Genomic DNA, 27923 nt, shown 5'->3' on the forward strand with positions numbered 1-27923 from the left:
TGTTTTCCTTTTATCCATCGAAAGTGTCTAGGACCGAAAACTGAGGCTTGTATAGAGATCAGAGGGTAACACAAAAGCAGCGCTAAAAGACAAGGGCTTCGAGGAAGAGTAGGGTCTGGCTTAGTATTTATTATCTCTTGTTTCTTCATAAGACATTCACACTTTAATTTCTTCAATTCTCTCTCCCTCCTATTACTAACTCTCTCTCCAACACCTCCTTCATTAGGAAAGAGAGAAGCTAAGAAAGAAACAAAACAAAAGCAAACATTTATTGTACTTGAATTGGTAGTGTTCAATGAAGAGTGAAGACGAGCGCGTTCTCATAATCGTCAAAAGTTCACCAACTACAAGTATGTCAGCGTCATCATCATCTTCTTCTTCTTCTTCTTCTTCTTTCTCTCTAGCTAGCAGTGGTGAGCCTTTGTCAACAGCTCTAAGGTTGAAGGCACCAATGGTTAGGCCTTATGTAAGATCCAGAATGCCTCGAATTTGTTGGACACCAGATCTCCACCGTTGCTTCCTGCATGCAATCCAAAGGCTTGGAGGAGTAGATAGTAAGCGCTCTCATCTTCATGATTATTTCTTTCTGTAATCCTGTTTTGAGATAGATATCAAAACACGGCTCTGTACATACATGATGATGTCAACATTATTATTATTATTATTATTCCATTCTCCCTTTGCTCTTAATTAATTAATTAATTCCTTCTACTGATTTTCTGGTAACGAATTAAATTACTTATATTATACGCAGGGGCGACGCCAAAGATGGTTATGCAGCTAATGAATGTTAAGGGGGTTACCATATCTCATGTTAAAAGCCACCTACAGGTGGGTGCACAGTAAAATCAGCTACTAAAAATAAATTAAACTATACATATATTTATATATAAATACATTGGTAGTTGATTTTAGTGGAGGAATAACGTTTATTTGAATTTAGTTACGCAACATGCATGAATAGTTAATTTGAAGTTAGAAGTAAATTGTATCTGTATGTATTGACAGATGTACAGGAGCGTGAAGCAGGAAGAGATGAAACAAGGTATATAAATCGCACTACTGTGGCATGCCATGAGTGAGTTAATTAATAAGCAAGCATGTATAGAGAGATCTCTAATTCAAGAAAATAAGTAGCCGTATAGGGCATTAGACATATTGTTTGGTACAATTCAGGAAATTACATATATTTATCATAAGCAGAGGTATATATAGTGGCGTCACCATAACCGATAATTATTTTGATTCCCCTTTTCCGTCACCAAAGAAAATCAAACCTACGTTACGTAAAAAATATTCTATTATTCTTTCTTCAATTCTTCCACATCTTCCAAATTTAGTCCTGGAAAAATTTTGCTAAATGAATTATTAATTATCTTAACTAATATACATGATTTAATTAATTAATTAACAGCCGAAAGGAAGAAGAAAATAACGGCATCAAAAGAATTGCTGCTTTCTTCATTGTCGTCGTCAAGCATTAAACCATTAAGGTGGACCGGTCAACAGAGTCTTCTTCTGCAAGGGAGCTATGGAATTAGTCATTATACCGAAGAATTTGCTCGCACCAGGCTCCAAGATCTTTGGTATTTTTAATTTTAGGAATATTTTTTAATTCAAATCTGGCCCTAAAATTAAAAATAAAGTTGAACAATATATAATTATTGCGTTACAAGTTTAGCAATATGTTATGCAAACAGGAATGAGCAGCAGCAGCAAGAGTCTCAGAATTATGCAAAGCTAGGGAGTAATCAGTCTACTATAGTTTGTAAGGAGAATGATGAACAGAAGACTCACACTTACATCATTTTCCGAGATATTCTCACACCCCACACTGCCCAAGTAATAATAATCCCTCCTCCTCCTCCTCCTCAGTTTTTCATCTACAATAATGATTTTGGAAGAAAATTCAGCTTTTTAATTAGTTTTCTTTTACATAACTCCTTCAAATTTTAAATGCATGCATAATGTCACAAAATAAAGTATACATATAATTATTCATGCATTTTTTTCTATTAATTTAAATTTTAAAAAATTATAATTTAATAGCAAAACTTTTATGACATAAAAATTTAGAATTTTATTATTATTTAACATAATAAATTATATATTATGTTAAATATATAACCATTCATGTAATTATGTACCTCTTTTTATCGGTTTAAATTTTTAGAAAAAAAACTCATCTCAATTATATTATTTATTATTATTATATATTATAATGATAATTATATACTTTGTTATTAAAAAGATTTTTACTGAACCAACGAGTTATAATTCAAATAGCATAGTCTTCCCTTTTTTACCTAAAAATTTTAGATTTGATTCTTATTTCTAAATTTTAAAAAAAAATTTACAGTCACTAAAATTTTTTAATAACAAAACGTAAGAAAATTAATATATAATTACCGATGAATATAATCAATATATTAACATTTATTTTTATTGTCTCTAAAAATAAAATAAGGCGGCGCTAATTTTTTAGTAGTCACGTTATTTTCATAAAAGGATAATACTTGTTTTGATAGATAATAATAATGATTTATTTCTTACAATAAACAACTATTACCGTAGTATTAATTGCAAAAGTGTTTACCAGAAGAAGGTAAAAGTGTTTCTTTGTTCACTCATTCCTTAAACCATCCTCTAATGGCACATAATGATTAAAGTCAACTCATTATTAATTATACAAACAAGAAATATAAACTCAAATAGAAAATTACTTCTATTAAAAAATTAACTTGTAAAACTCTGATTAATTCTCATAAAGTTTAATAATAATTATTATGATTACTGCCTATAAGTTTGCTATAAATAAGATACGCATATATTGAATATATATAAAATCATTGTTCGTTGATAGAGTTCCTTGTAAAAATATATGATTTGATGTTGTATATATAAAATATTTTTATTCAGGGGAACAATAAGGATGGTGGGGGTAGAAAGGTGTCATCATCAGAAGAGATTGGTACAAGTAGCAGATTCGAAGATAGAAGCGAGAAAGGAAAGAGAGTGAGAGTGTGTGATGAAGGAAAAAACAACATGGCTTCTCTGTCACAGATGATGAGTCCAGTTAGGAATGATATCTCCCTTGAGCTCAAGCTTTCTTTATCACATCATCATCATATGCCATAGGCCCCATGAGGGGCCACCCCAGAACAAATTAATATACATTAATGTTACCTTTCTGAATTCTCATCTGTTCCCCCTTCTGCTGCAACTAGAGTATATGTCGCACTATATATGCAGTAATGTGATGGACTTAATATATATATTAACTAGTATTTTATTATTAGTAATTAACTATATTTGCTAGCTGCTTCATTATTTCGTCTGATCTAAATTATATATTGGGATGTAATAGCTACGGTTAATTTGAAAAATAAAACATGAAACATTTGTGAAAAAATTGTTAGAGGAAAACGATATATATTAATTTTTTTAATAAAATAATAAATATTGGACTATCAAATTAGTTTGGATTTTGATTTTGCAAACCTGATTACATTCAGATCGTATGTAGTGGTGGCATGTATGAAAATGTAGGTATTGGTATCGGAGATGGATGACATGCAATTAACGTGGGACAACGGCAAAATTGAAGGCATAACGAACATACATAGCCAGTGGCTCCTGAATTGTGAGTGTTGTGCTATTATATATACATAGATAGGAGATTAGGAGTTGAAGAGCGAGCAAGCATCTGATTAGTGATTAATTAGTAGTTAATTGATGAGTATGGTAATCATGATTTCCAAGTTGCTTTTGGTAGCTTTTATTGCTACAATAACATCATGTACCACACTCTTGCAGGCTACTACTCATGGATCTCCCCACCAGAGGCCATATCGCCTCTTGCAGGCCTACGGTGGCGGATACGCCGGTGGTTCTGGTGCCGGAATGGGAGGCGCTGGAGGATTTGGAGGCGGTTCTGGTGGTGGTGGTGGTGGTGTCATCATAGGAGGTGGATATGGTGGCGGCAATGGAGGTGGAAATAATAATGGAGGCTATGGTGGTGGCGGTGGTGGTGCTGGATATGGTGGTGGTGGTGGTGCTGGATACGGTGGTGGTGGTGCTGGATACGGTGGTGGAATAGGAGGGTTTGGTGGCGGATTAGGCAGTGGTTTTGGTGGGGGCATTGGTGGACACGTTGTCAATGGGCTGCGACCATGACTACATACAATTTCTTTCTTCCTTTTTTTTTTGTGGGTTTTTTTTTCTTTTTTTTTGGTTTCCTAATGTTTTATGATTATAATTTTCAAAGCAAAAAAAATCTTCTAAAGTAGTAATATTTATTAAAGTGACAATACAAACTTTAGAAGATTCGAATCTTTTTTAAAGAGATCTAAATTTATTTAGAGTCTTTGATAATAAATTATGTAGGGACAGATGTTGTTAACATTTAGAAATAAGTCTATATTTTTATTATCATAATTGAATAATAAAAAATTCAACAAAATTGTTAGTTTTATTATTGTTGTGCATTTTATTTTATTTAATTTGAATTTAATTTCTATTTAATTATTATAGTCAATGAAATAAAAATAGAAAAAATCAATAGTAATATAATGCTTAATTATTTGTATTTTATTCAATTTTTATTAGGATTATTGATACTTTAAAATTAAACTTTTTATTATTTTTATTGTTATGTATTAATCTCAACAATGTTAATAAATCAAAGAAATAAATATCTAATAATTAATTTATTAATCCACTTAAATAAGTGTGAAAATTTATTTCTATTTTATGTATGTAATAATTTATTAGCTAATAATAAAATTTAATAAATAGAATTTAGATCTGTGAGGAAGAGTTGAGAGATATTGTAAAAACAAAAAATAAAAAAATACATCCTAAAGGTTGTTAGGAAATAAACTCTTTGCCTTTAAGGAGGAAAAAAAACTAATACAATAAGAAAAAAAGTATCCTATAAATGAGGAGGTAAAAACTAGAAAAATGAAAAGAAATGTAAAAAGTAGTTAAAATTTTGATGCAATCCCTTGGCTTGTTTACATACGGTGAAGAAATAGAATGAAAAAAAAAAAGTAAAGTATCGTTTTTGTCCCTAACGTTTGGGGTAAGTCCCAAAGTTGTCCTTAACGTTTCAATCGTACTATTTAAGTCCCTAACGTTTCAAAATTGACTCAATGTTGTCCTGCCGTTAGGGATCCGTTAATAGAATTAACGGCGGGACAAAATTGAGACAATTTTAAAATGTTGGGGACAAAAACGATACATAAAAATAAATTTTAATTTTATCCTTCAATAATATTAATTTTTACTGTACATAATATTCAATCGTTTTTTAAATTACAGTTAATCACATTACTTTTATTTTAAATAAATTAATTTTGTTATAATTTTATTCTTAAAGTAATGTAATTTTTTTATAAATAAATAAATTTTACACTTTCATTCTAAATAATGTAATTTTACTTTCATTATTTAATCACATTACTTATAATTTTTTTAATAATTTTCCACTTTCATTCTAAATAAATTAATTTTTTTATAATTTTACATTTAAAGTAATGTAATTTTTTTTATAAATAAATAACTTTTACACTTTCATTTTAAATAATATAATTTTACTTTCATTACTTAATCACATTACTTATAATTTTTTTTTAATTTTACACTTTCATTCTAAATAAATAAATTTTTTATAATTTTATGCTTAAGTATTGTAATTCTTTTATAAATAAATACATTTTATACTTTCATTCTAAATAATGTAATTTTACTTTCATTACTTAATCACATTACTTATAATTTTTTTTTATAATTTTACACTTTCATTCAAAATAAATTAATTTTTTTATACTTTTACTCTTTCATTCTAAATAATATAATTTTACTTTCATTACTCAATCACATTACTTATATTTTTTTTTATAATTTTACACTTTCATTCTATTCATATTACATTATTTATTTAGAATAAAAGTGTAAAATTTATTTATTTATAAAAAAATTACATTACTTTAAGTATAAAATAAAAAAAAATTATTTAGAATAAAAGTGATGTGATTAAGTATAAATGTGATTAAAAACAATTGAATACTATGTATAGTAAAAAATTATTATTATTGAAGAATAAAATTAAAATTTATTTCTATGTATCATTTTTGTCCCCAACGTTTTCGTCCTATTTAAGTCCCTAACGTTTCAAAATCGTTTCAATTTTGTCCTGCCGTCAATTTTATTAACGGATCCCTAACGGTAGGACAACATTGAGTCAATTTTAAAACGTTGGGGACTTAAATAGGACGATTGAAACGTTAGGGACAACTTTGAGACTTACCCCAAACGTTGGGAACAAAAACGATACTTTACTAAAAAAAAGGTCAAATATAAAATGTAAATTTATGAAATATACCAAAATGGCAAAATCGTCTTCAACTCTTCATGAATGTAAACATAAAATGGCCTTAACCCGTCTGCTTTAGAACACATTGGTACGCTCATCACTTACGAAAACTAACCAATCCCATAGTTATTGATAATTGCAAAATTTGAGCATCATCATTCATCCGCAACCCCTTATGATAATTAATTAATTAGAGATTAGAGGACATTATTCTCATTATTCTTAAATCTTAACTCCACTTGCAATTGCTAAGGCGGTCTAATATCAAGATAAAAATGGAAGACTACTGGAACTTTCCTAACAACCTCGTCTCCTTGCATTTCATGTGGCACTGACACCTTAGTTTGCATAAGTTGGAAAACTCACAAATTAATATATATTTCACCCAATTCTAATATTCGAAAATAGTAGTGCACTATTTAGAAAGTGGCACATGAAATGAGGTCATGCTAAAATGGTAATTGAAAAAAAAAAAAACACACACACACACATATATATATATATATATATATATATATACGATATTTTTTAATTTAACAGATAAAAAATTAATTATCACAAATTAAAATTTTATTTAAAAATTTATTATTAATCAATAAATTAATATATATAATGTAAAATTTAAATCTTTTGAGATTTACTTAAATAACGGATAAAATTAATTATTTGATTAATTTAAATTGATTGCATCACATATATTTAATTATCGTAATTAGAGAACATAAGATCGACTAATCAATTTTTTTTCAAATACTAACATATTTAATTTGTCTAAACATTTTCAACAGCATAAACTAATAATTTGAAAGTTTACTTAAAATAATCACCAAAAAATAATGAAATTTGCATTCGCATCAACTAGTTAATTATATCTTTTAATAGTATTATGTTTTTCTCTCAAGAGTCTAGTCACATGCACAAATCTCATTACCGACTTGTTATTTTATTATATAAAAAAATATATATCCTTAATCTTTTAGTTCGTAAATATTTAAATTTTTTAAAATTTAAAAATATATTTAAATTTTTTATTTTTTAAAATTTAAACATATTAATTTTTAAGTTTAATTTATTCTATTTTAAAAATTTTCTTACGTTTATATTTGTATATGAGTTAAATCAGTTCAATATAAATTACATTTAATTTTTTTATTGGATATAAATAAAAAGATTGAAGTGTCTAAATTTTAAATCAATAATTTATATATATATTTTTAAATTAAAAATATACCTATAAATCGAAAGATTAAAAGCCTATTTATTTATTTTTCTTTTATTATTTACTACTCCTGCCTTGGAGTAGTTGAAAGAGTGAAACTGCACTTAATCACTTATACCGTGTGAAGGAGATATACATATAGAACCTCATTATATTGAATTATGTCCTGGAATATATATTATTTCGGGTGAAAACATATATAAGTTTCATATTATAAAAGAGAAATAATAAATAATTAATATTTTTATATATTTATCTTATATTTCAGGTAATATTAATTTCTTTTTACACTAAAAATATTGAAAACAATACTTTTTTTGGGACAAAAAAAAATGAAAACAATACTAAATGACTAATGATAAACACTGTTGAACTGTTGAATGATAAAAGAAAGATCCAATTAAAATTTGTCATAAGTTGAGAATAGCTGTCAGATAAAACTAATCGATCAAATAAATTAATCACTTAATTTTTTTTTTAAAAAATTAGTAACACCAATATGTATGCGTATACAAATATTTTTTTCCGCTGATTATCATATGGGTTTATATATATATATCCTTACACCTGGAAGAAAATTTTATAAAATTGATCAGAAGCAGAAGTGGGAGTAGCTGGACGTTAATTTAATTGCTCATAGATATCTTATTATAAATTCATTAAGATTTATCTATCATAAAAAAATTCGGAAGAATTTGATAAACAATATTCTCTTACCATTATAAGTAAGATCTTTGAAGGATCATTAACCTGAAACCGCTTTTAAAAATGTTACATATGCTATGCTCCTAATTGATTTTTTTTTTTTTTTTAGAGATTATAAAACTTGCCTTTGTTAGTTGTACATAATACATACTCTTTTAGCTTTTTTAATTAAAATGCGTCAAATTTTAGAACACTAGGAAGCATGTGCATAAAACACACAATGATCTTGAGACACATGATAAGAGAGCTATATACACTCCATATGCAGATACTTCATGATCTGCTCTCCAAATAAACAATTAATCAGGTCTCTTGAAGTCTTTATTATTCTTTTAATTCTTTACCAGTAAATGTTTGACTTCTATTTTGCTTGATTTCGGGAAGAAAATTATATGGTGAGGTTTCCATGCAGACGCCTAAAAATTATAACTGACAATACTTATGAATTGGTACATATTAAATTAAAGAAATTAAGAGTAACTATTATTGAAACGAAATTATTTTCTCTATAGTGTCTATATATATATATATATATATATATATATTTTGTATCACATTGACTACAATACTGAGAATTTTATTGACAAAATTTAAAATAGCAACGATTCATCACATGCTTGATTAAAGTTGTATACAATAAATATTAGGAATAATAAGTATTTTTCTTTGTTTAATTCATGCAAAGATATATAAAGATTTATCAAAAGATTTGGTGCTTGTTGGTAGATTGCCACTATCATCAAACCAACAAGCCAAGCTGTCTTAAACTTTTGGTATCAATGATGAAATTGCAGTAGTGCTACAAGTGGGATTTGCTTGTAGTTCGTTAGGCACAATTATTTCAAGTGTTCAAGCCAAGCCATTCCAAAACCAAACAGAAAAGCCTTTCATTATTATCACTTTATAACAATTTATTATTTATATGAATTCATGTTTAGAAAAAAAGAAGTAAATGATAGAGTCTGAAAATTATCCGAAAATGTAACAATAATGGAAGAGAAGACAATAAAAAATATTGGTTTTTATACAAGAAAATGTAATGACGATTATAAATCAAATAATAAACTTGGCACTACAAAGAAGAAAGTTAAGCAGCCAAAACTCGAGAATTGATTGGTTACTGGTCACATGGCAATCACTTGACCGATTTGGCATTTATTTTGTTTGCGAAAAGTATAGGTAACTAACAACATCTTTGAACAATGTATGAACAATGTGAATTAATAAGGTTAAAAGAGTAAATTAATCTTAAATTTAATTAATAACATTAAATTAAGGTGTAGTGTATTTTTATTTGATTGGTAATTGTTTATGTTATTCAAAATAGTCATTATTTACCTAGCAGGCTAGCACTTCCCACTTTCTTATTATATGACCAATTAATTGATGATTATGATTAGAGATATAATTATTTATGTTATATTTTTTTATTCGCTTAAGTTTTTGAAAAAAAATGATATTATAATATAATATTAAATTTTTTTTACGAAAGATTTAAAAAAAAATTAAAAATATAATTATTTATATTTTTTTATTAGTATAAATTTTTAAAAGAAATAGTATTATGATAATTATATTCATTATTTTGCAATAATTAAAGATAAGAGGGAAGATTAGATTAGAAGCAGTTAATTACATTCTAGAATCAAAGGAATAAGCTAATTAGTGATTGACACATGCATATGTAGTGTCAATTATGTATGTATGTATTATTAAAGTACTAGTCTAATTTGATTTAATATCTCTCGAAATAAGGGTATTATACCTACTCCACTACACATAATATGTAATATTATAGCTCGCTGTTTGCCCAGCAAGCTCGGATAATTAGTATTAAAATGCAAGATATGAAGCTATATTGTTGGATTTGTATTAGAGTAGCGAGAAATTAATGATAATATATAGGTGTGATATAATTCAGGTAAATTATTGTAATATTTGGTGTCGGCCATGGTTGACCAATTTAGAAACTTGCTGAAACTTTTCTAGTAGGCTTGGTAGTTGAATTCTGTCTAGTGAGTGAGACAGTGATCCACTTCACTTTTCAGACTCAATTATGAGGTTTGGGAGTTGTTTTAGCGGATGTCACATGCTATATAAAGAGGAGCAGGATGCAATGCAAGCAACAAAATCAAAAGCACTTGAATTATATTCTCTGCTTGTGAATTGTGAATGCAAATTAAGATTGAGAGAATCGAAGATGGGTGTTAATGATAAGTGTTTGTACTTGGGTTTGGTTCTTTTGAGCACGCTTTATGCTTTGAGTGGCATTGGTCATGGGAGTTATGTGGATGGTGGCGGTTTTGCTGATCCCAGTCGGTGGAGGTATGGTGATGATGATAATAACTGTGCGTATAGAAGTTGGAGGGGGTGTGGGAGCTTCGTTGGAGGAGGAGGAGGAGGAGGAGGAGGAGGAGGAAGAGGAGGAGTTGACGGGAGTGGCGAAGGGTTTGGTCATGGGAGCGGTTTTGGTGCCGGGGGAGGCATTGGAAGTCTTGGTGGAGGAGGAGGAGGTGGTGGTGGCAGTGGAGGAGGTGGAGGTGGAGGGAGAGGGAGAGGTGAAGGTAGTGGTTTTGGAGTAGGTGGGGGAAATGGAGGAAGCAGTGGTGGGGGAGGAGGAGGAGGAGGTGGAGAAGGTGGTGGGAGTGGGAGTGGTGCTAACGGTGGACAAGGTCACGGCAGTGGATATGGTGCTGGTGGAGGAATGGGCGGCATTGGAGGAGGTGGAGGTGGTGGTGGAGGTGGAGGTGAGGGTGGAGGAGGTGGCAGCAATGGAGGGCAAGGTCAAGGAAGTGGTTTTGGTGCAGGTGCAGGCGGAGGGATAGGCGGCATGGGAGGAGGTGCAGGAGGAGGAGGAGGTGGTGGTGGTGAAGGTGGTGGCAATGGAGGACAAGGTCACGGTAGTGGTTATGGTGCGGGTGCAGGTTCAGGAGTAACCAGCATGGGAGGAGGAGGCGGAGGAGGAGGTGGCGGTGGTGGTGGTGAAGGAAGTGACAATGGAGGGCAAGGTCATGGTAGTGGTTATGGTTCGGGTGCGGGTGCAGGAGTAACCAGCATGGGAGGAGGAGGAGGAGGAGGTGGCGGTGGTGGTGGTGAAGGAAGTGAGAATGGAGGGCAAGGTCATGGTAGCGGTTATGGTGCAGGGGCAGGCATGGGTGTGATGGGAGGAGGAAATGGTGATGGTGAAGGTGGCGGTTATGGACTTGGCGGGGGAAATGGTAATAATAACGGTAATGGGATGGGAATGGGTTTTGGAATGGGGATGGGGATGGGTTTTGGTTTTGGCATTGGAAGCAATCAAGTACGTGTTACCAATCATGGCCCTTAATTGTTAAATTTTGTTATTCATCTCTTCACACATCATATATTGTAATAAAATACTATTTGTTATTCGGTTATTCCAAAATGGATTCCTACTCTTAGGACTCTGCTGTTTCTTTTATCTAATTGCAATGAGGTACATACTAACTACTACTAAACGCAATCGTATATATGCATTAACCTTCATCATGCATGCAGATTTGTAGAACCAAACTAGTCTGGTTTGCTGCCTCATGATTTCTATTTATAGTTTTGGTGGGAATATGCTGTATGCTGAAGCCCAAATTTGAACAAGGAAAAGTTTAGGCCAACAATTTTATTATATTTCAGAGAAAAGTGAATTATCGGATAAAATTTTACACCAATTTTACACCATCAAATCATCATTGATAGCTAATTAATGGCTACCAATCACAAATATTGCTAACTCCTGGCATTGCTCATTTGAACAAATAGAAACCCCATCTGCTTTCCGAACTAATCCTCTGATCTCCGTCCAAAAACGGAAAACTTGTGTGCTCAATTGCTGATCCAGACCCCCAAAAAACTTATAAAGAAAACAGTTGTCATCATCTCTTGTTACGCTTAGCTTTCTACAAAATATAATCAGCCTAAAGTCACAAATTAATGAAATTATAGATAGAAAGAATGAGTGCAGTTAAAATAGACTAAATTTATCTCCAAAATTAAATTTATTTAAATTTTGGATTAAATAGACTGAGCCCGATTAATCCAAAAAAAATGACAGGTTAAATACGCTAACCTGCAGGATAAATAAGTGGTCGTTTAATTTTTTTATATTTTTTTAAAAAAATAGCACTTTTAGTCGATATTTGTCTTGATCCGACCCAAAAATCTAACACATCAATTAAAAAATAATTTTTTAAATATTTTTAACCTAAAAATAATATTTTTTATCAAAATATTTTTTAAAAAATAAAATAAAAGAATAAATAGGTTGACCTGTTTAACTTATCAGACTGACCATAAACGGTATAAACTGAAAAATTATGGCCTACAAATAAAATAAATTTAAACAGTCAAGTCCATTTAACCCACAAATTTAACGGATCGAACCTAAATAGGCCGGACTAGTCCATTTGACAGTCTTACAAACAATTTGTTAAATATCTCTTTTAAAAGGAAACTAGTTATAGTTGTTTATGTAAAAGATAGAATCACAAGATGGACATGATCACAAATTCACCATCTTCATAATGCTCCATATGATTTGAAGTATCTTTCCAAATTCCAATTGGCTTCTTGAATAACAAACATTTTTTCCCTTCCAAGAAAACATATTTTCATTTTCATTATTATGTTTTTCGTTAGCTTTCTTCACTGGCGAGTAATGGACCTGACACACACACCAACCACATCCCTGGATGCTAGAGAATTTCCTTCTTTCCTACTAGTAGCTTGTAAAGGATTCTCCGCTCATAAATAAAATTAGTACGTGAACTACACATCGGGCAGGATATCAATGTGGTTGTAAATTATGTTATTATGGCATTAAATAATACAAAAAAAAATGATAAGGGAATATTGTAAAATAAAATATTTCTCTGAAATTTTAAACTGATTCACTATTTATGACTTTAGCAAAAAATTAAAAAGAAAACTATTGATACATAAATAATTTCTATGTAAAAAATTGGTCTGTGATGTATTTTTTTTGAAAAAGGTTCCGGTTTCTTTTTAATATGAAGTTTTTTTTAATTATTATTAAACAAATCAAACGGTGAGATTTATTAAGGAGAGAAGAGGAGAATAAAGTCAATGTGCCAAAGTTGTGTATTTTAAAATTTTAACAAATTAAAGTTCATAATTCAGAGAGTTAAATTTCTTATTTTAAAAATAAAAAATACATAATCACAATTTTGAGAATAAAATATTTTATTTTAAAAAAATAAAAAATTTATAAAACAAATCTAACTCTAAAATTTTTTATTCTAAAATAATAAAAAATTCACAAACACAAATTTAACCCACACATTTTGATACCCAAATCTGAACTTTTGATTTCTTCTTTTTTATTTTTTACAAAAATGCTAAATGACCATTAAATTTTATTATTTTAACTATTAGTTAGTTATTAATATTTAAAAATATAAGATAAAATATATTATTAAATTATTAAATTAAAAAAATTAAATTAATAATTAAATAATAATAAAAAATAATAATTTTTTATACCTGACATTTTTCTATCTGAAATAGTAGATCTAAGCTAAGGATGATCTCCTAAAGTAGGTGGGGCCAAATGAACGGCTAAGATGCAGCAGCGTAGGATAGAGAGAAAGCATGAAGTGCAAAATAGATAGGATAGGAGAAGACAAGGTTACCCCTTTCGGTAGTGTTCCTACCACTCACTAACGATGGGGTATCCCAATCTCAACACTCTCAGTCTCAGCCACCAACCCCCCCACCCCCCAACACAATATTTTTAGTATTTTATTCAAAATGATATATACAGGTCCACCAGGATAAGCAAAGTTTTTAATTTCATACACATATAACATATATATAGAGAAAAAGGTTATCTATTTCATACTCATGACACCCTTCTATCTTGTGCCATTGCCACTGCTCCTATAACTTTGTTCCGGACACCCAACATAACCAACTCTGTAAGTTCTTTCAACGTTTTCTGTTACTTTCTCAATGTTACATTTTTGTCATCGATTATTCTGCTGATTCTCAATCTATGATTTGAAGCTTAGATCTATACATTTGATAAGATTCAATTTTTCCCGGTTATGGATTTGTTTCTTTTAATCTCATGATTCCCCTTGGCATGTGTGATGCGTCACTTGCCGCCTTGCATTGATGTTGATTCCATTTCTGAGTTCTCCGTATCACTTCTGGTTTGAGGATAAGAACTCGAATTGTTCTCAAAGGTTTCACCTTTTTAGGAATCTGGCAACTGGGCAGTGGCTATTAGCATCATATTTGTTTCTGCCTGCAGCGTTTTGATCAGTTCTTGAACTGTCTCATATCTCAATGAATTAGCATCTAGTTGTTTGTTTATGAGCTGGGAGAGTAAATTAATGAGCAATGTACTATACTTGAATTCACACGATTCCTTATCAATGACATGAAATTCTTTTATGTCTCAGATAACAGAAAATGAGGGGGGGATTGTGGCAGCTTGGGCAATCAATCACCCGCCGACTTGGCCATGGTGATAAGAAGGCTGTTGCTCGTCGATTTTTCGCCTCTGAAGCTGAGCTGAAAAAGACAGTTCTATATGATTTCCATATCGCTAATAGTGGGAAGATGGTGCCATTTGCTGGATGGAGCATGCCAATCCAATACAAGGATTCAATCATGGACTCAACAATAAACTGTAGAGAGAATGGCAGCCTTTTCGATGTTTCCCATATGTGTGGGCTAAGCCTGAAGGGAAAGGACTGTGTTCCATTCCTTGAAAAGCTTGTCATTGCTGATGTTGCTGGGCTTACCCCGGGAACTGGATCTTTGACTGTTTTCACAAATGAGAAAGGAGGGGCGATCGACGACTCAGTTATTACCAAGGTGAAGGATGATCACATATACTTGGTTGTGAATGCTGGCTGTAGAGATAAGGATCTGGCTCATATTGAGGAGCATATGAAGGCATTCAAGGCCAAAGGTGGTGATGTGTCGTGGCACATCCATGATGAGAGATCCCTTCTTGCTCTGCAGGGTCCTCTTGCTGCTCCTGTTCTTCAACATCTGACAAAAGAGGATTTAAGCAAGTTGTACTTTGGGATGTTCACTGTGATAGACATCAATGGCTCACAGTGTTTTCTCACCCGCACAGGGTATACTGGGGAAGATGGTTTTGAGATCTCAGTTCCGTCAGAGAACGCAGTCGATCTTGCCAAGGCAATCCTGGAAAAATCCGAAGGGAAAATAAGACTGACCGGATTGGGTGCTCGAGACAGTCTGCGACTTGAAGCCGGATTATGTCTCTATGGTAACGACATGGAGCAACACATTACACCTGTTGAGGCAGGACTCACATGGGCCATTGGTAAGAGAAGAAGAGCTGAGGGTGGTTTTCTTGGAGCTCAGTTTATACTGAAACAGCTTGAGGAAGGTCCTAAGATCAGACGTGTTGGTTTCTTTTCTACCGGACCACCTCCTAGAAGCCACAGCGAGATTCAAGATGAAGGCGGCAACAACATCGGAGAAATCACCAGTGGTGGATTCAGCCCTTGCCTCAAGAAGAACATAGCGATGGGATATGTGAAATCAGGATTGCACAAGGCAGGAACCAAAGTAAAGATCATTATCCGAGGGAAAGCCAATGAAGGGGTTGTTACAAAAATGCCTTTTGTACCAACCAAATACTACAAGCCCTCCTAATTAACCTTGGATCACTTTGAACATTTCATTCCACATACCCTCTTGACCAGTTTTTCCTTAATCTGAATGTTCAACTTTTATGACACTCTCCCTACTCATATCAAGTACAAGGAGAATGATTGATTTGCTTTGATGACTCTTTCATTTAAAACATGTATGATAGTTGAATTCAACCTGTTTTCTTGCAGTTGCACACATTGTTCATATAAAATAATTCTACTTTTCTGAGGCCACATCAACTTTAAACTTTTATGCAAATCCAGGATGGCACATTGCCCCTGATACACTTTATGCAAATTAACAATAGAGATCATTAGCACAGAAAATGTTTCTTCTAGGGGCTTTTCATACATCAATCAACAATCTTCGAGGATCCTCCACAACATCTTTGATGCGGCGCAAGAAAAAGACGGCCTCTCTTCCATCGATCAGTCGATGATCATATGTAAGTGCAATGTACATCATTGGTCTTGGAATTACTTCACCCCCAACCACCATTGGGCGGTTCACTATAGAGTGCATACCAAGGATTGCTGACTGCCACCATTAAGACATTAGAAAAAGAATTAGTATGTTTACTGATACAATAGATCCATAGAGTCAAATGAAGCACGAAAAATGATAGCTGAGTTGAGCAATCATGTGGCTGGCATAGTATGAATATTTGCATAACCATTAGTTAAAATTCTTCCAGTTCTTTTGGTGATAGAATTATAACGGATCTGTGGAACTCACCTGAGGGGGGTTAATGATTGGGGTACTTAAAAGGCTTCCATAAACGCCACCATTTGATATGGTGAATGTACCTCCAGCCATTTCATCAATTGATATGGTACCATCGTTTGCCTTCTTTGCAAGCATGTTGATTTGCTTCTCAATGTCAGCAAAATTCAATTTATCAGCATCGCGTAATACCGGAACAACAAGACCCTGAAACAAAACCCCATAAGAGTGAATCAGATATCACAGACATCAGGAAAGAAAAGGATCAAAATATTTTCAAGAATAAATATGATCTGAAATAGTTATATATAGATTATAGAGATAAGATACACACCTTTGATGTACCAACTGCAATACTAATGTCAATATAATCTCTATAGATGATGTCATCTCCATCAATTACACCGTTGATAACTGGTTGGTGCTGGAGTGCACTAACAGCAGCCTGACATGAGAAGAGTCACTAAATAAATACCATCAAGGTGCTGCAAACACATTGCAATATTGGCATATCTAAGGTACCTTAACAAATCCAGACATAAGTCCTAACTTCACACCATGTCTCTCGAAAAAGGCATCCTTGTGGTCAGCACGAAGCTTCATCAAATTAGTCCTGAACCAGTGAATATTCGAAGCAGCAGAAGTTAAAGATACAATTTAAAACCAGAGGGCACCATGGACAAAACCAAAGCATAGATTTAGTAACTTAATAACAAACAACTTACATATCAACTTCATTAAACGTTGTCAGCATGGCAAAAGTGTTCTGTGCATCCTTCAAACGCGTCGCCACACGTTTCCTGAGTCTTGTCATAGGAACCTGAGATTTTACAGTTTGAAAACACAAGCAACATGTGACAAATTACAAATAAGTCATCTTAAATAGATCTTTCAACAGGTAAATAAGCAACAGTTAGATGATAGTAACACTTACTCTTCTTTCCCTTTCCTTGGGGGGAAGTTGAGGTTCCTTCACTGAGGATTTAGAAGGCTGTGCTGCCTGTGCATCTGTCGCGGATGATGGACGAGATGAGGCTTTGGGAGAAGAGGGCTTAGCTTTGGGAAGTTCCTCAGTAACAGTTTTCTTTTCTGCCGGAGATGACTCAGGAGGTGGCTTGCTAGTTACTTTTTCAGATGAGGCTACATGAGCAACACCTTCACCAGATTTTGAAATTACAGCTATCTTGATACCAGGTTGAACAACATCGCCTTCTTTGGCAACAAGCTAGGGACAAATCAACAAACAAAGTCAAAGACATAACCATAACTTCTAAAGGTATAGTACTTTAATTAATCAGATTTAATACCTTCTGTATTATGCCAGCCTCAGGACTATTCACATCAATGGTCACCTACATGTGTCATACAAAGAAATAAGAATTTCGTACCCGAATTCGGTTAAAACATAGTCCTCTGAATGCAAAGTCATTTTCCTAAGTACCTTATCTGTTTCTATTTGTGCAATTGGCTCATCAACTTCGACGCGATCACCAGGCTCTGCTCCCATTTTGTAAAATCATTAACACAAGCAACATAAGAAATTTCATGTATAAGAACAAAATCTGCCAATCCAGATCACTTGGTAGTAGATAGCTTACTCTTCAAGAATTTTGCAAGAGTGCCATCACTAATGGATTCACCCATAAAGGGCACAACAGCATCAGCTAAATCTCCTTCAGTGGAACAATAAAATAAAAAAAAATCTCAATATATTGAACTTCAAGTAATAGAACACCATCAATAGTTTTAAAAACATGATACCATACCATTTTCTGAAGAGTAAAGCCTAGTCCACATGGACAGAGCAAAAGATACTTGAACACCCCTGCAACAACAAATTGTATTCATGATCTTAATTTATATTAACTCATTTTATGCCTTAGCATCATAAAAACTGAGAAAAAAAAAATGTATACTGCTAGTAAATCATATCCCGGAGGAAAGGAAAATGTCACTGACCTGATATGTTTGACATGAGCTGGATAACCTGCCATCAAATGTAAGCTAATATGATTCATATGAAGTAGCAGTATTAATGAATACTTGTTTAACATGAGAATTAAAACTTAACTAGACATACACTGGAAAATAGAAACTTAAGTAATTACCAGGGCAACCTTGGCGACCAGCAATGTTAACAATGTTTGATCCTCTTCCAAGAAGCACCAACTGCGATCAATAATCGAAACATGTAATTCAAGCAACCAATAAGTTATCCAGTTTTAAACAAGCAGAACTCAAGTTAAATCACGAAATCCTTGAAACTCAGTTGCAAAGACGAACAAACTCCAAGCCTTAAACCGGGAGATACAGCCAAATACAGAACTAACAGAAGCAATACAGCATATCACATAACTAAACCTACATTGTAACAGATATAATGCCATCATGAAGATTAAACAAGTTAAGCTCTTAGGAAAGTTAGTCCAAGCTAGTATAAGATTTGTGACTTAATTAGAGAATAAAAACATAGATTGGTTAGTTACTGTTGATGCATTCAACTAGAGCTAGAGCTATATATGTGAATGAATGCGAAGAGTAGGTACCCTTTTTGCTATGGTGGCATAACGTGGCGAGTTAGCAGGAGGAGTCCCCTGCAGTGCCTGCTTCAAAACCTGAACTCTCCCAAATTAGAAGCAAGCAAATAAAAGGATTAAGGCATGGAAGCTGAAATTATAGAATGAATGAAATGCTTACCGAGGGTGTGGAGGAAGCATTAGTAGCAAGTTTGCGCCTGATGATGGTTGGCCACATGATCACAATGTTTTTTTGAATGGTGAAGAACAGAACAGAACAGAACAGAGAAGAGAGAGAATTAACGACACCTTTTGAATATGAATGGGGCTTCGTTCATTCAATAAACTATCAATTTACGTGTCTGGAAATTGTCTGTGTGTGCAGAATGGGAAGCGTCTGGAATGTCCCCACATTTTTTTTTATTTTCTTTTTAGTTTGTATCATCAAAAAAGTATTTTATTTCTAAAGTACGAAAATAATGATGACAAAGATGGTAATAAACTTAAGATAAAACAGACATACTCTCTGATATTTTAATTTGATAAATTACATTAGTATCTAAAAAAATAAAAAACAGTGTTCGGATTTTATTCAATATAACTCATTTTAAATTTAGTTTTAAACAAGAAAAGATGCAAGTTGTTTTGTGTCACTTGTTCTGCCCATCACTTGTGATTGAAACTTTTATAATTTGTGCAAGATCGGAGAATGTCTGTGACGAGATTTCTTTAGATCAAATACGGTAAAAGCAACATGCATGAGAATAGGGTTCTTAGTTCTTACCAGTAATTTTACTTTATTCAACATTTAAGTCTTACTTTATGCTTTTACTTTCATTATTTCTGTCATTCTTCCTTGAGTGAGAGCAGCATGGGCACGCACTTTCATTGGTTGACATTATCAGTATAGGTACGGTGTACATAAAGATCGAATTGATGCGACGAATATTTTCTTTCTATTACTACTTATAAGAAAAAAAAAAAACAAAATACACATGGATTTTTTTTATATCGCGGACAAATGTACTTTCTAATTTTTTAACGAGTCATTGTACAATTAATATGAAATTCTTTTGTCATTTGTAATCTTTCGTCGCTTGAATAATTTTTTGGACAATGATAAAGACCAGGTAGCACGTTATTGTGTGGTGACCATTTTAGATGACACAGTGAAAAATAAAATTATTATATTATTAAATTTGTTAAATTAAAAAAAAAAGTTTTATAAGCTATGTCTCTTCATTCTCTTTGTTCTCATAAGTCAGTGTTAAATGAAAATATGTCTTAACAGAAAGTAAACAATGAGAATAAATTTTTGAACACTTCACAATTAAATTTGTTGCAGTTTCTTGCTTTCATGATATTCTGAAGACAAACGTGATAGGGCGAGAAGCGTCGAAGTCCACACGCAGGCGTAGGCGAAGGAGGAGAGTTCAGCATCAGACACAATCAAAGATAATGCTTCCTTCCCTTGAATATGTGTTTATTGCTACATTGAATCAAATGTAGAAAATAGGTCACCAAATCATTTTTTATTATCTAATCTAAGTAGGGTTCATATGTACTTATGTTATGATATGAAAATGCATCAATTTGGTAGTTCTATAATTTGATTGAGGATTTTTCGATAAACAGATGACAAATCATATAACTTTTGTGTATCATCACAAGGGACAATTTGAGAGAAACATGAATGGAGTTCTAAAATATGTTGGAGGGGTGGTTGCTATGATTCCTAAGGTGATGGATGTTAAAACTCTGAATACATTTTTTATGGTGGGGTTATTTAAGGATTTGGGGTATGCTTCTTTCAAGGATTTTTATTGGGTTGAAAATGAAATATGCAATGATTTGCATTTAATTAGGCTTGACAGTGATGTAGTCCAAATATATGAATTTGCTATTGAAAATGGGAGAATATGACATGTTTATTGGGATCGTACTATTGATTTACCTGAGGAAGTTGAAGTGGTAAATGTTGTAGATGATGAGCCAAGCCCAATTTCTGATACCGTTGAACAACCTACACCACAAAAAAATCTCAAAAAGAAGAAGTAAGATGGCAATCCATAGAAAGCCAACCCCGAAAAAGAAGATAGATGTTAAGAATGGAAATAAGAAAAACAGAACCAATCAAAGTTGCAATCAAAGCCAAAAACCCACATCTCCCAATCCTGTTCCTATAAACTAACCAATGCCACAAACTCGAATTGCTAAACGTCAACCAAAACACCACCCAGCAGCAAAGTCAAGCCGAAGTACCACCTCTGAATGTATCACAAAAGCCCACCGAAGACCACATTAAAGCCGAAACACAACCTGAAAGTAGAGTTAATGATGCAATGGGTCTAACTCCGCAAACAGGTCAGAATAAAGTGCCACCCAACAATTTAAAAACAGTCAGAAGAATAGAAGAGCATCCTATAAGAGGCCATCACCCACTAGTCAAAGGTTTATGCAAGGAGGAAGGAATGAGGCATAAAAGATCTTTGTTTCTCGTGTGGAGTTTGATTTCTCTGATTCAAATGATGACAGTGACTCTGACTCTGACTACTATTAGTATGGATCTGAAAATTTACATAGTCCAATGTCATTCGATTGTGAGAATGATTATGATAGTGATCACAATGTGTGGCCTCAGAAAAATCCAACACCTTTTGGCCAAGTTTATCTGGAGCTTGGGATGGAGTTTTCTACCATGGATGAGTTTAAGGTCCGTGAGAAAGTATAATATTTAAATAGGAAGAAGCATCAAGTTCAGCATGGTGGAGCCTATGAAATGTAAGGCAATTTGTTGGGACGAGAATTGTCCCTGGAACGTATACTGTTCTAGGTCAAACGAGTCGAAGAGCTATCAAGTAAAGACTTTTGTGGATCAGTACATCTGTGCTAAAAGACATAATAACAAATTTGCAGATAGGGTGTGGGTTGCTGAGATGCTAGAAGAAAAGATTAGAGACTAATGAAAAATCACTTGTGCGGAGGCCGAAACTTAGTTTAAGAAGGAGTTCAATGTAGCCATTAATTATAAGAAGATCCAAAAAGCCATGAAAAAGGTAAGGAAAAATATTGAAGGATAAGAGAGAGAACAATATGCTGAGTCAAGGGATTACCTTAAACAAACACTGCTTGCAAATCCAGGATCAACTGTGCATTTGGATACTACTCCAATGCCTGACTCTCTGCCCTTGTTCAAGAGATTATATTTCTTTTGAGGCATGTAAGAAGGATTTTGTCCTACAGTGTAGATCATTCATTGGCCTTGATGGTACATTCTTGAAAGGCTTCTATGAAGGACAGCTACTCACTACAATAGGTCAAGATGCGAACAATAAGATTTTTTCAATTGCCTACGCTGAGGTGGATTCAGAAACCAGAGATAACTGAAAATGGTTCCTGGAGTATTTACACAACAACTTGGGCAACTACAAAGTGCATGGTTGGAACTTCATTAGTGACCAACAAAAGGTATGCAGTTAATCGTTGTTAAATTCAAATGAACTTCAATTGTATTAATCACTGACATGTTAACTGAACAGAGTCTTATTCCAATAATTCAATAAGTTATGCCCAGAGTTCATCATCATTTTTGTGCTATGCATATTTGGAACAATTTCACAAAGAGATGGAAGGACAAACAACTCAAAGGGGCAGTGTGAGAGTGTTGTCGAGCCACCATAACTCAAGAGTTTGAAGCTGCGATGTCAAGGCTGCAAAGGATCAATTCTGGTGCATGGGAGTATTTGAACAAGCTTTTTCATCCGAAGCAGTGGACAAAGGCTCACTTTAGTGAGTGGCCGAAGGTTGACAATGTTACTAACAACAACTGCGAGACATTCAATGATAAGATTATGAAATACAGAGGTAAATCCATCATTACAATGTTAGAGGAAGTAAAAACATATGTAATGAGAATCATGGCAAGAAATAAAAAAAATATATCTGGATATATTAGAATTGTTGCTCCAAGACAATTAAGTAGGCTTGAGAGAGAGAAGGAGGAGAGCAATAAGTGGACTCCCACCTGATCCGGAAATGATGCTGAAGATATATATGAGGTTGAGAAGCATCCAACTAAAATAACTGTTGATTTGGATAACTAAAAGTGTACTTACAGATTCTAGTAGCTTACAAGCTTACCTTGTAGGCATGCTTGTACTGCACTTGCTCTTAGAGGTCGCAGGCCAAAGGAGCAGGTCCACAACTGGCTTGGAATGCATGTATACAACACAACGTATCAGTTCAATATCAATCTTGTTATTTTTTGATCTTTTAAATCCTCTAGAGTTAATCCATACAAATTATTACATCTTTTTGCTTCAAACAAAATTTCACCAAAATTTTCACAAATAACCAAGCAATCCAATTTTTGAAAAATAACCAAATAACCAAGATCACATAATTGGCTAATGTTTAGAAGATTGTGCTTTAATCCATCAACAAGCAAAACATCATTAATGAAAGAAGAGAAATTCTTACCCACTTTACCTATGGCCACTATTTTTCCTTTTCTATTGTCACCGAAAGTAACAAAGCCTCCATCATACTCATCAAGTTTGATGAAGAATGTTGACTTTTCGGTCATATGCCTAGAGCACCCACTATCTATATACCACATGTTGTCCTTTCTTTTGGATGCTAGGCAAACTTACAAAACAAGCTTAAGTGACCTTAGGTATCCAAATCTTTTTGGATCTTTTGATGTCAAACCATCTTCTTTATCTCAAGCCATTATAATCACAAACAATCTTGTAAACTTTATCTCCAATCATCTTTTCACTTATGAAGCATTGAATAGGGAAATGTCCATTCCGATTGTATAATCTACAAAATTTTTGAGTTGCTGTTTTTATAAAACTTGTTGGGTTTTGAAATCTTATGTCATCCGAAGAGGATGCCATGTTGGTAAAAGAAGGTTTTTCAATGAATTTTTCAGATTTGTGAAAACCCAAATCAACTTTATCATAAAGAGGTTTTTGGCTAGCCAATAGTTGATTTAAATTTTCAGAACTTTGAGCAAAGCTGGCTAGGTCCTCTTTAAGACTTTTTACCTCTTTATGCAGCCACTCATTTTTCTCAAAATAATTTAGATTTGCAGTCATAGAATGATGATATTCACAGCTCTTAAGTTCAGCTTTTAACCGCTTGTTTTCTTCAACAAGATCAACAGTAGTTTCGGCTTCCCTTAATTTATCTTTAAGAAAACCATTTTCAACTTTTAGTATTTCTATTTGAGACTCAAGATCTTGGTTTTCATTTAAGAAACATTTAATCTTTTTAGAAAGATGATCAATCATAAGATGAAGGTTTTCAGTGGAAGGATCATGAAATACTACCTGCTCTATGTGATCGGCCATGAAACAAGTTTGAGATTTGGTTTTTGATTCTTCATCTTCATCAGTGTCATTTTCCAAGTCTTTCCAAGATGTCATGAGACCTTTCTTCTTTCCTCTTTTCGGCTTGTCCTCCTTTTTCAGTTTTGGACAACCAGACTTGAAGTGCCTAGCTTCTTTACAGTTGTAACAGATCACTTTGCTGAGATCCCTCTTTGGCTTCCTTGAGCTGCCTCCTTTATTTCGTTTCTTTAGCTTCACCATTTTCCTGAATTTCTTAGCAAACAACACAAAATCATTTTCAGATGAGTTATCACTGGATTCATCATTCAGAGGTTCAGTAACAGATTTGAGAGCAATTCCTTTCTTTTTTTTTGTATCTTTTTTTAAATATGTGTTTTTAAAGGCAAGTAAATTTCCTCTCAAATAATCATAAGTCATAGTATCAATGCCACCGCTCTCTGCTATTACTATTGCCTTGGTTTTCCATTCTTTAGTGAGACATCTCAATATTCTCCTCATAAGCACAGATTCGAAATATGTGATCCCCATAGCATCCAAGCCAGTGATGATAACATTAAATCTTTCAAACATTTCATCAATTGTCTCTCCTTTCTTCATTGAGAATATTTCATATTCTCTGTTTAGTCATGTCTGTTCTGGATCTTTTGACTTGAGTTGTGCCTTCATGAGTAACTTGAAGTTTGTCTCAGATTTCTTTTGCTGTTGTGCATCTTGATACCTGTCGGTATTCCTCGAAGCTGACTGCACAGTTGAGCAAGTTGACCGCTGTGGCGTTGAGCTCTACTTTTTTGTGTCATCATCATTCCAATCAGCTTCACGTTTGAGAGTAACCACACCATCAACTCCTGTAGTGGTTGGAACTTGTGGACTTTCCAGGATTATCTTCCAAGTCTTTAATCTACAGATTGAACAAATATTTTTATTCTTTCTTTCCAGTAACTGTAGTTTTTTTTATTGAAAAATGGATGTCTGTTGCTTGACTGCCCTTTTGTTAGAGTATAGGCCACTAGATTTGAGTCACTATTAACCACCATCAGGATCTTTTCTCCAAGCTGCAAAGCTTGATCTCTTTGAGACCAAGCTCTGATACCAATTGATGGTAATTAGTGGCTAAGAGAAGGATGGGTTGAATCTTAGCCCCTTTTTTGTTGAATATTAATTTTTTTTTCAAAGAAACTTCAGGAGATATTTCTGTTTTTGTCTCATAACAAGTCAAGAGACATTTTCTTTTTGTCTCGTAACCAGTTAGGAGATATTTTTTATTTTTTGTCTCCAACACAACAGAAACAGAATAGGAGTAGAAGAGAAAGAGAGAATCACCCCCCAGAAGTATCCTGGTTCAGTTGCTAAGTGTAATGCAGCATACATCCAGTCTCCATCACAATAGTGACGGAATTTCACTATAATCATCAGATTACAAACACTAATTCTTCCCTAGGATCTACACAACCCTATCTGGGACAAATCCAGATTCTATCCCTAAATCTGAACTTGACTTGGACTCCTACCAAACTTTCAACCGCAAAGTACTAACCCAACTTAGAAGGAAATCCCCACAGGATCATGAAACATAACACACAGATGTACAAAGAAACTTTGAGACATCTATGGCTTTTTCTTTAATTTTGCTCGTTGTCTTTTTTTCTCTCACTGGCTTTTTCTTACAAACCTCACCATGTTTGCCTTTTACTATGAGGACTCAGACAAACAAAACTTAAAGAAAAGAAAACAAAATGAAACTCATTGAAGGAGAAGAACTCAGGAAGCTTGGGTAGCTATGAGAACTATGTGCTTTCACTTTCTCTCCTTATCTTAACCCTTGGCCGTTCACCCTTATTATAGAAAGGGAAGCTTCCAAGGTTGAAACTGGTTCAACAAAGCCAGCAACATCTTCTCCAACAAATAGCAGCGGTTCGGACAGAGAGAAGAGAGAGTGAAAACCGAAACCAAACCAACATGCATGTACCTCTCTCAACCCTTCTCATCAAGTTTCTTCACTCTGAGCCCTTGATCTTGACTTTGGCTCCAAGAAAGAACTCTGATCCTTGATGAACTTCTGATTCTTGACAGCTCCATGCTTTTTATTTTTGCTTCTTCCTATCTTGTAGTTCCAGAAGCTATCTTCTTTATTTTGATGGACAAAAACAGAAATGAGCTATTGCAACTGAGATCTTCTTCTCTGATTGAGACTGATCTTTTCTTTTCTTGGCATGAAAGATCTTGAAACTTTTCTTGAAATTTTGCCTTCAATGGCAAAAATCTATCCATACCCTGTTTCAGATCTTCCTTCTTTACAAGCTTTCTTCATCTTAGTCTTTTCTTCTTCCATAGCTTTACTGCAATTGTACTTCTTATTTGATAACTTCTATTTTCTTCTTTTTTGATTGAAGTGACCGAATAGCAAAGAAGAGAAAGGAGAGAGAAGAGACAAAGCATTCAATATAAAATTAACTCAATTTAATTTTATGTTTCGGCTATCAATACAAACAATTAATTCATTTGAATTTTGAATTCCATTCCATAATGTAGTAGATAACCGTGGCTTACTTGGAGTCTTTCTCACTTCCTTTGGACCAAAGCTTTGTTGGTTTAAGAAGAAAATTATTTTAGGCTGTGCACATATTTCTTGGCCCAATTAATTTTGTTGTCCCATAAAAACAATTTAGCCAAATAAAACTTTCTTTATCCAAGGCTGATAGTTATTTAGGCTTAAAATGCTTTTGGCCTATTAATTAAAAATCTGTACACTAACAAACTCATCATACAAATAATTAGAAGCAAATATTGAAATAATAATTTTTTAATTAACATTTTTAATAATATTTAATCATCATAATAATTTAAGTTTCCAAACTCAATAGTTTATTTTCTTAAGAAATAAAGCTTATATTATGTACTCCTTCTAAATCAAACCATACTAAAAATTTAACATCAGCCTTATTTTTATTCTCTCTCCTTGTATATATATGATCGAGACTACAGAATTTTATGATAACTAGATATCATAATAAAGATTTTATAATTATCTTTATATAAAAATATTTTTTTTTTACTTTTAAATAATAGATTGTATAGTTAAATTTTAATATTTTATATAAGTGTTATTTTATTTAAAATATAACTAAATAAATAAGTCACACTTTTAAATAAATAAAATATCTTTATAAAAAAATATTTTTACCATCTTTATTTAAATATGTTTTCATAATTTATATAATAATATATTCTTCTAAACTGAAAAAATTAATAAAATAATAAAATAATATTTTAATTATTTTGTATGATAAAAATAATAAAATTTATAAATAATAAAAATTATAAATTTAAAAATAGCTAAAATAATATTTGATTAA

General features: G+C 32.8%; 6 protein-coding genes across 6 annotated transcripts; 4 read left to right on the plus strand and 2 right to left on the minus strand.

The window, feature by feature from the left end:
* The first annotated feature begins 267 nt into the window (after window positions 1–267).
* LOC130973033 (uncharacterized) lies at window positions 268–3233 on the plus strand. Its single transcript, XM_057897403.1, has 6 exons — window positions 268–554; window positions 755–831; window positions 1009–1045; window positions 1415–1586; window positions 1701–1842; window positions 2920–3233. The coding sequence occupies exons 1-6, from the start codon at window positions 296–298 to the stop codon at window positions 3136–3138; spliced, it is 906 nt and encodes a 301-aa protein (XP_057753386.1). The 5' UTR covers window positions 268–295; the 3' UTR covers window positions 3139–3233.
* A 517-nt stretch (window positions 3234–3750) lies between these two features.
* Window positions 3751–4176, plus strand: LOC130974479 (glycine-rich cell wall structural protein-like). Its single transcript, XM_057899356.1, has one exon. It carries the CDS (start codon window positions 3751–3753, stop codon window positions 4174–4176), a length of 426 nt encoding a protein of 141 aa, XP_057755339.1.
* Window positions 4177–10500: 6324 nt separating this feature from the next.
* LOC130974480 (glycine-rich cell wall structural protein 1-like) lies at window positions 10501–11628 on the plus strand. Its single transcript, XM_057899357.1, has 2 exons — window positions 10501–10813; window positions 10883–11628. The coding sequence occupies exons 1-2, from the start codon at window positions 10501–10503 to the stop codon at window positions 11626–11628; spliced, it is 1059 nt and encodes a 352-aa protein (XP_057755340.1).
* Window positions 11629–14750: 3122 nt separating this feature from the next.
* On the plus strand, window positions 14751–16149 carry LOC130973800 (aminomethyltransferase, mitochondrial). Its single transcript, XM_057898462.1, has one exon. It carries the CDS (start codon window positions 14751–14753, stop codon window positions 15972–15974), a length of 1224 nt encoding a protein of 407 aa, XP_057754445.1. The 3' UTR covers window positions 15975–16149.
* Window positions 16150–16200: 51 nt separating this feature from the next.
* On the minus strand, window positions 16201–19622 carry LOC130973799 (dihydrolipoyllysine-residue succinyltransferase component of 2-oxoglutarate dehydrogenase complex 1, mitochondrial-like). The gene is made up of 14 exons (XM_057898461.1): window positions 19395–19622; window positions 19244–19312; window positions 18806–18866; window positions 18657–18684; window positions 18464–18522; window positions 18296–18370; window positions 18139–18194; window positions 18005–18049; window positions 17632–17922; window positions 17423–17517; window positions 17220–17310; window positions 17032–17142; window positions 16710–16904; window positions 16201–16511 (listed from the first exon to the last, which is right to left on the minus strand). The coding sequence occupies exons 1-14, from the start codon at window positions 19449–19451 to the stop codon at window positions 16320–16322; spliced, it is 1425 nt and encodes a 474-aa protein (XP_057754444.1). The 5' UTR covers window positions 19452–19622; the 3' UTR covers window positions 16201–16319.
* Window positions 19623–23931: 4309 nt separating this feature from the next.
* Window positions 23932–25167, minus strand: LOC130974481 (uncharacterized). Its single transcript, XM_057899359.1, has one exon. It carries the CDS (start codon window positions 25165–25167, stop codon window positions 23932–23934), a length of 1236 nt encoding a protein of 411 aa, XP_057755342.1.
* Window positions 25168–27923: the final 2756 nt, after the last annotated feature.

The sequence above is a fragment of the Arachis stenosperma genome, chromosome 4 (assembly GCF_014773155.1).
Source record: "Arachis stenosperma cultivar V10309 chromosome 4, arast.V10309.gnm1.PFL2, whole genome shotgun sequence".
Taxonomy (NCBI): Eukaryota; Viridiplantae; Streptophyta; class Magnoliopsida; order Fabales; family Fabaceae; genus Arachis; species Arachis stenosperma.

Excerpts from the sequence above, each read along its gene's own strand:
- LOC130974481 (XM_057899359.1), bottom strand. The coding sequence starts at position 25,167 with ATGAAGAAAGGAGAGACAATTGATGAAATGTTTGAAAGATTTAATGTT.
- LOC130974479 (XM_057899356.1), top strand. The coding sequence starts at position 3,751 with ATGATTTCCAAGTTGCTTTTGGTAGCTTTTATTGCTACAATAACATCA.
- LOC130973033 (XM_057897403.1), top strand. The coding sequence starts at position 296 with ATGAAGAGTGAAGACGAGCGCGTTCTCATAATCGTCAAAAGTTCACCA. Across the intron at positions 555-754 it reads AAGGCTTGGAGGAGTAGATA|GGGCGACGCCAAAGATGGTT; the intron begins GTAAGCGCTCTC and ends TATTATACGCAG. Across the intron at positions 1,843-2,919 it reads TCACACCCCACACTGCCCAA|GGGAACAATAAGGATGGTGG; the intron begins GTAATAATAATC and ends ATTTTTATTCAG.
- LOC130974480 (XM_057899357.1), top strand. The coding sequence starts at position 10,501 with ATGGGTGTTAATGATAAGTGTTTGTACTTGGGTTTGGTTCTTTTGAGC. Across the intron at positions 10,814-10,882 it reads TCTTGGTGGAGGAGGAGGAG|GTGGGGGAAATGGAGGAAGC; the intron begins GTGGTGGTGGCA and ends GTTTTGGAGTAG.
- LOC130973800 (XM_057898462.1), top strand. The coding sequence starts at position 14,751 with ATGAGGGGGGGATTGTGGCAGCTTGGGCAATCAATCACCCGCCGACTT.
- LOC130973799 (XM_057898461.1), bottom strand. The coding sequence starts at position 19,451 with ATGTGGCCAACCATCATCAGGCGCAAACTTGCTACTAATGCTTCCTCC. Across the intron at positions 18,371-18,463 it reads GCTTTACTCTTCAGAAAATG|GAGATTTAGCTGATGCTGTT; the intron begins GTATGGTATCAT and ends GTTCCACTGAAG. Across the intron at positions 16,905-17,031 it reads TTGCAGTTGGTACATCAAAG|GGTCTTGTTGTTCCGGTATT; the intron begins GTGTGTATCTTA and ends GTTTTGTTTCAG.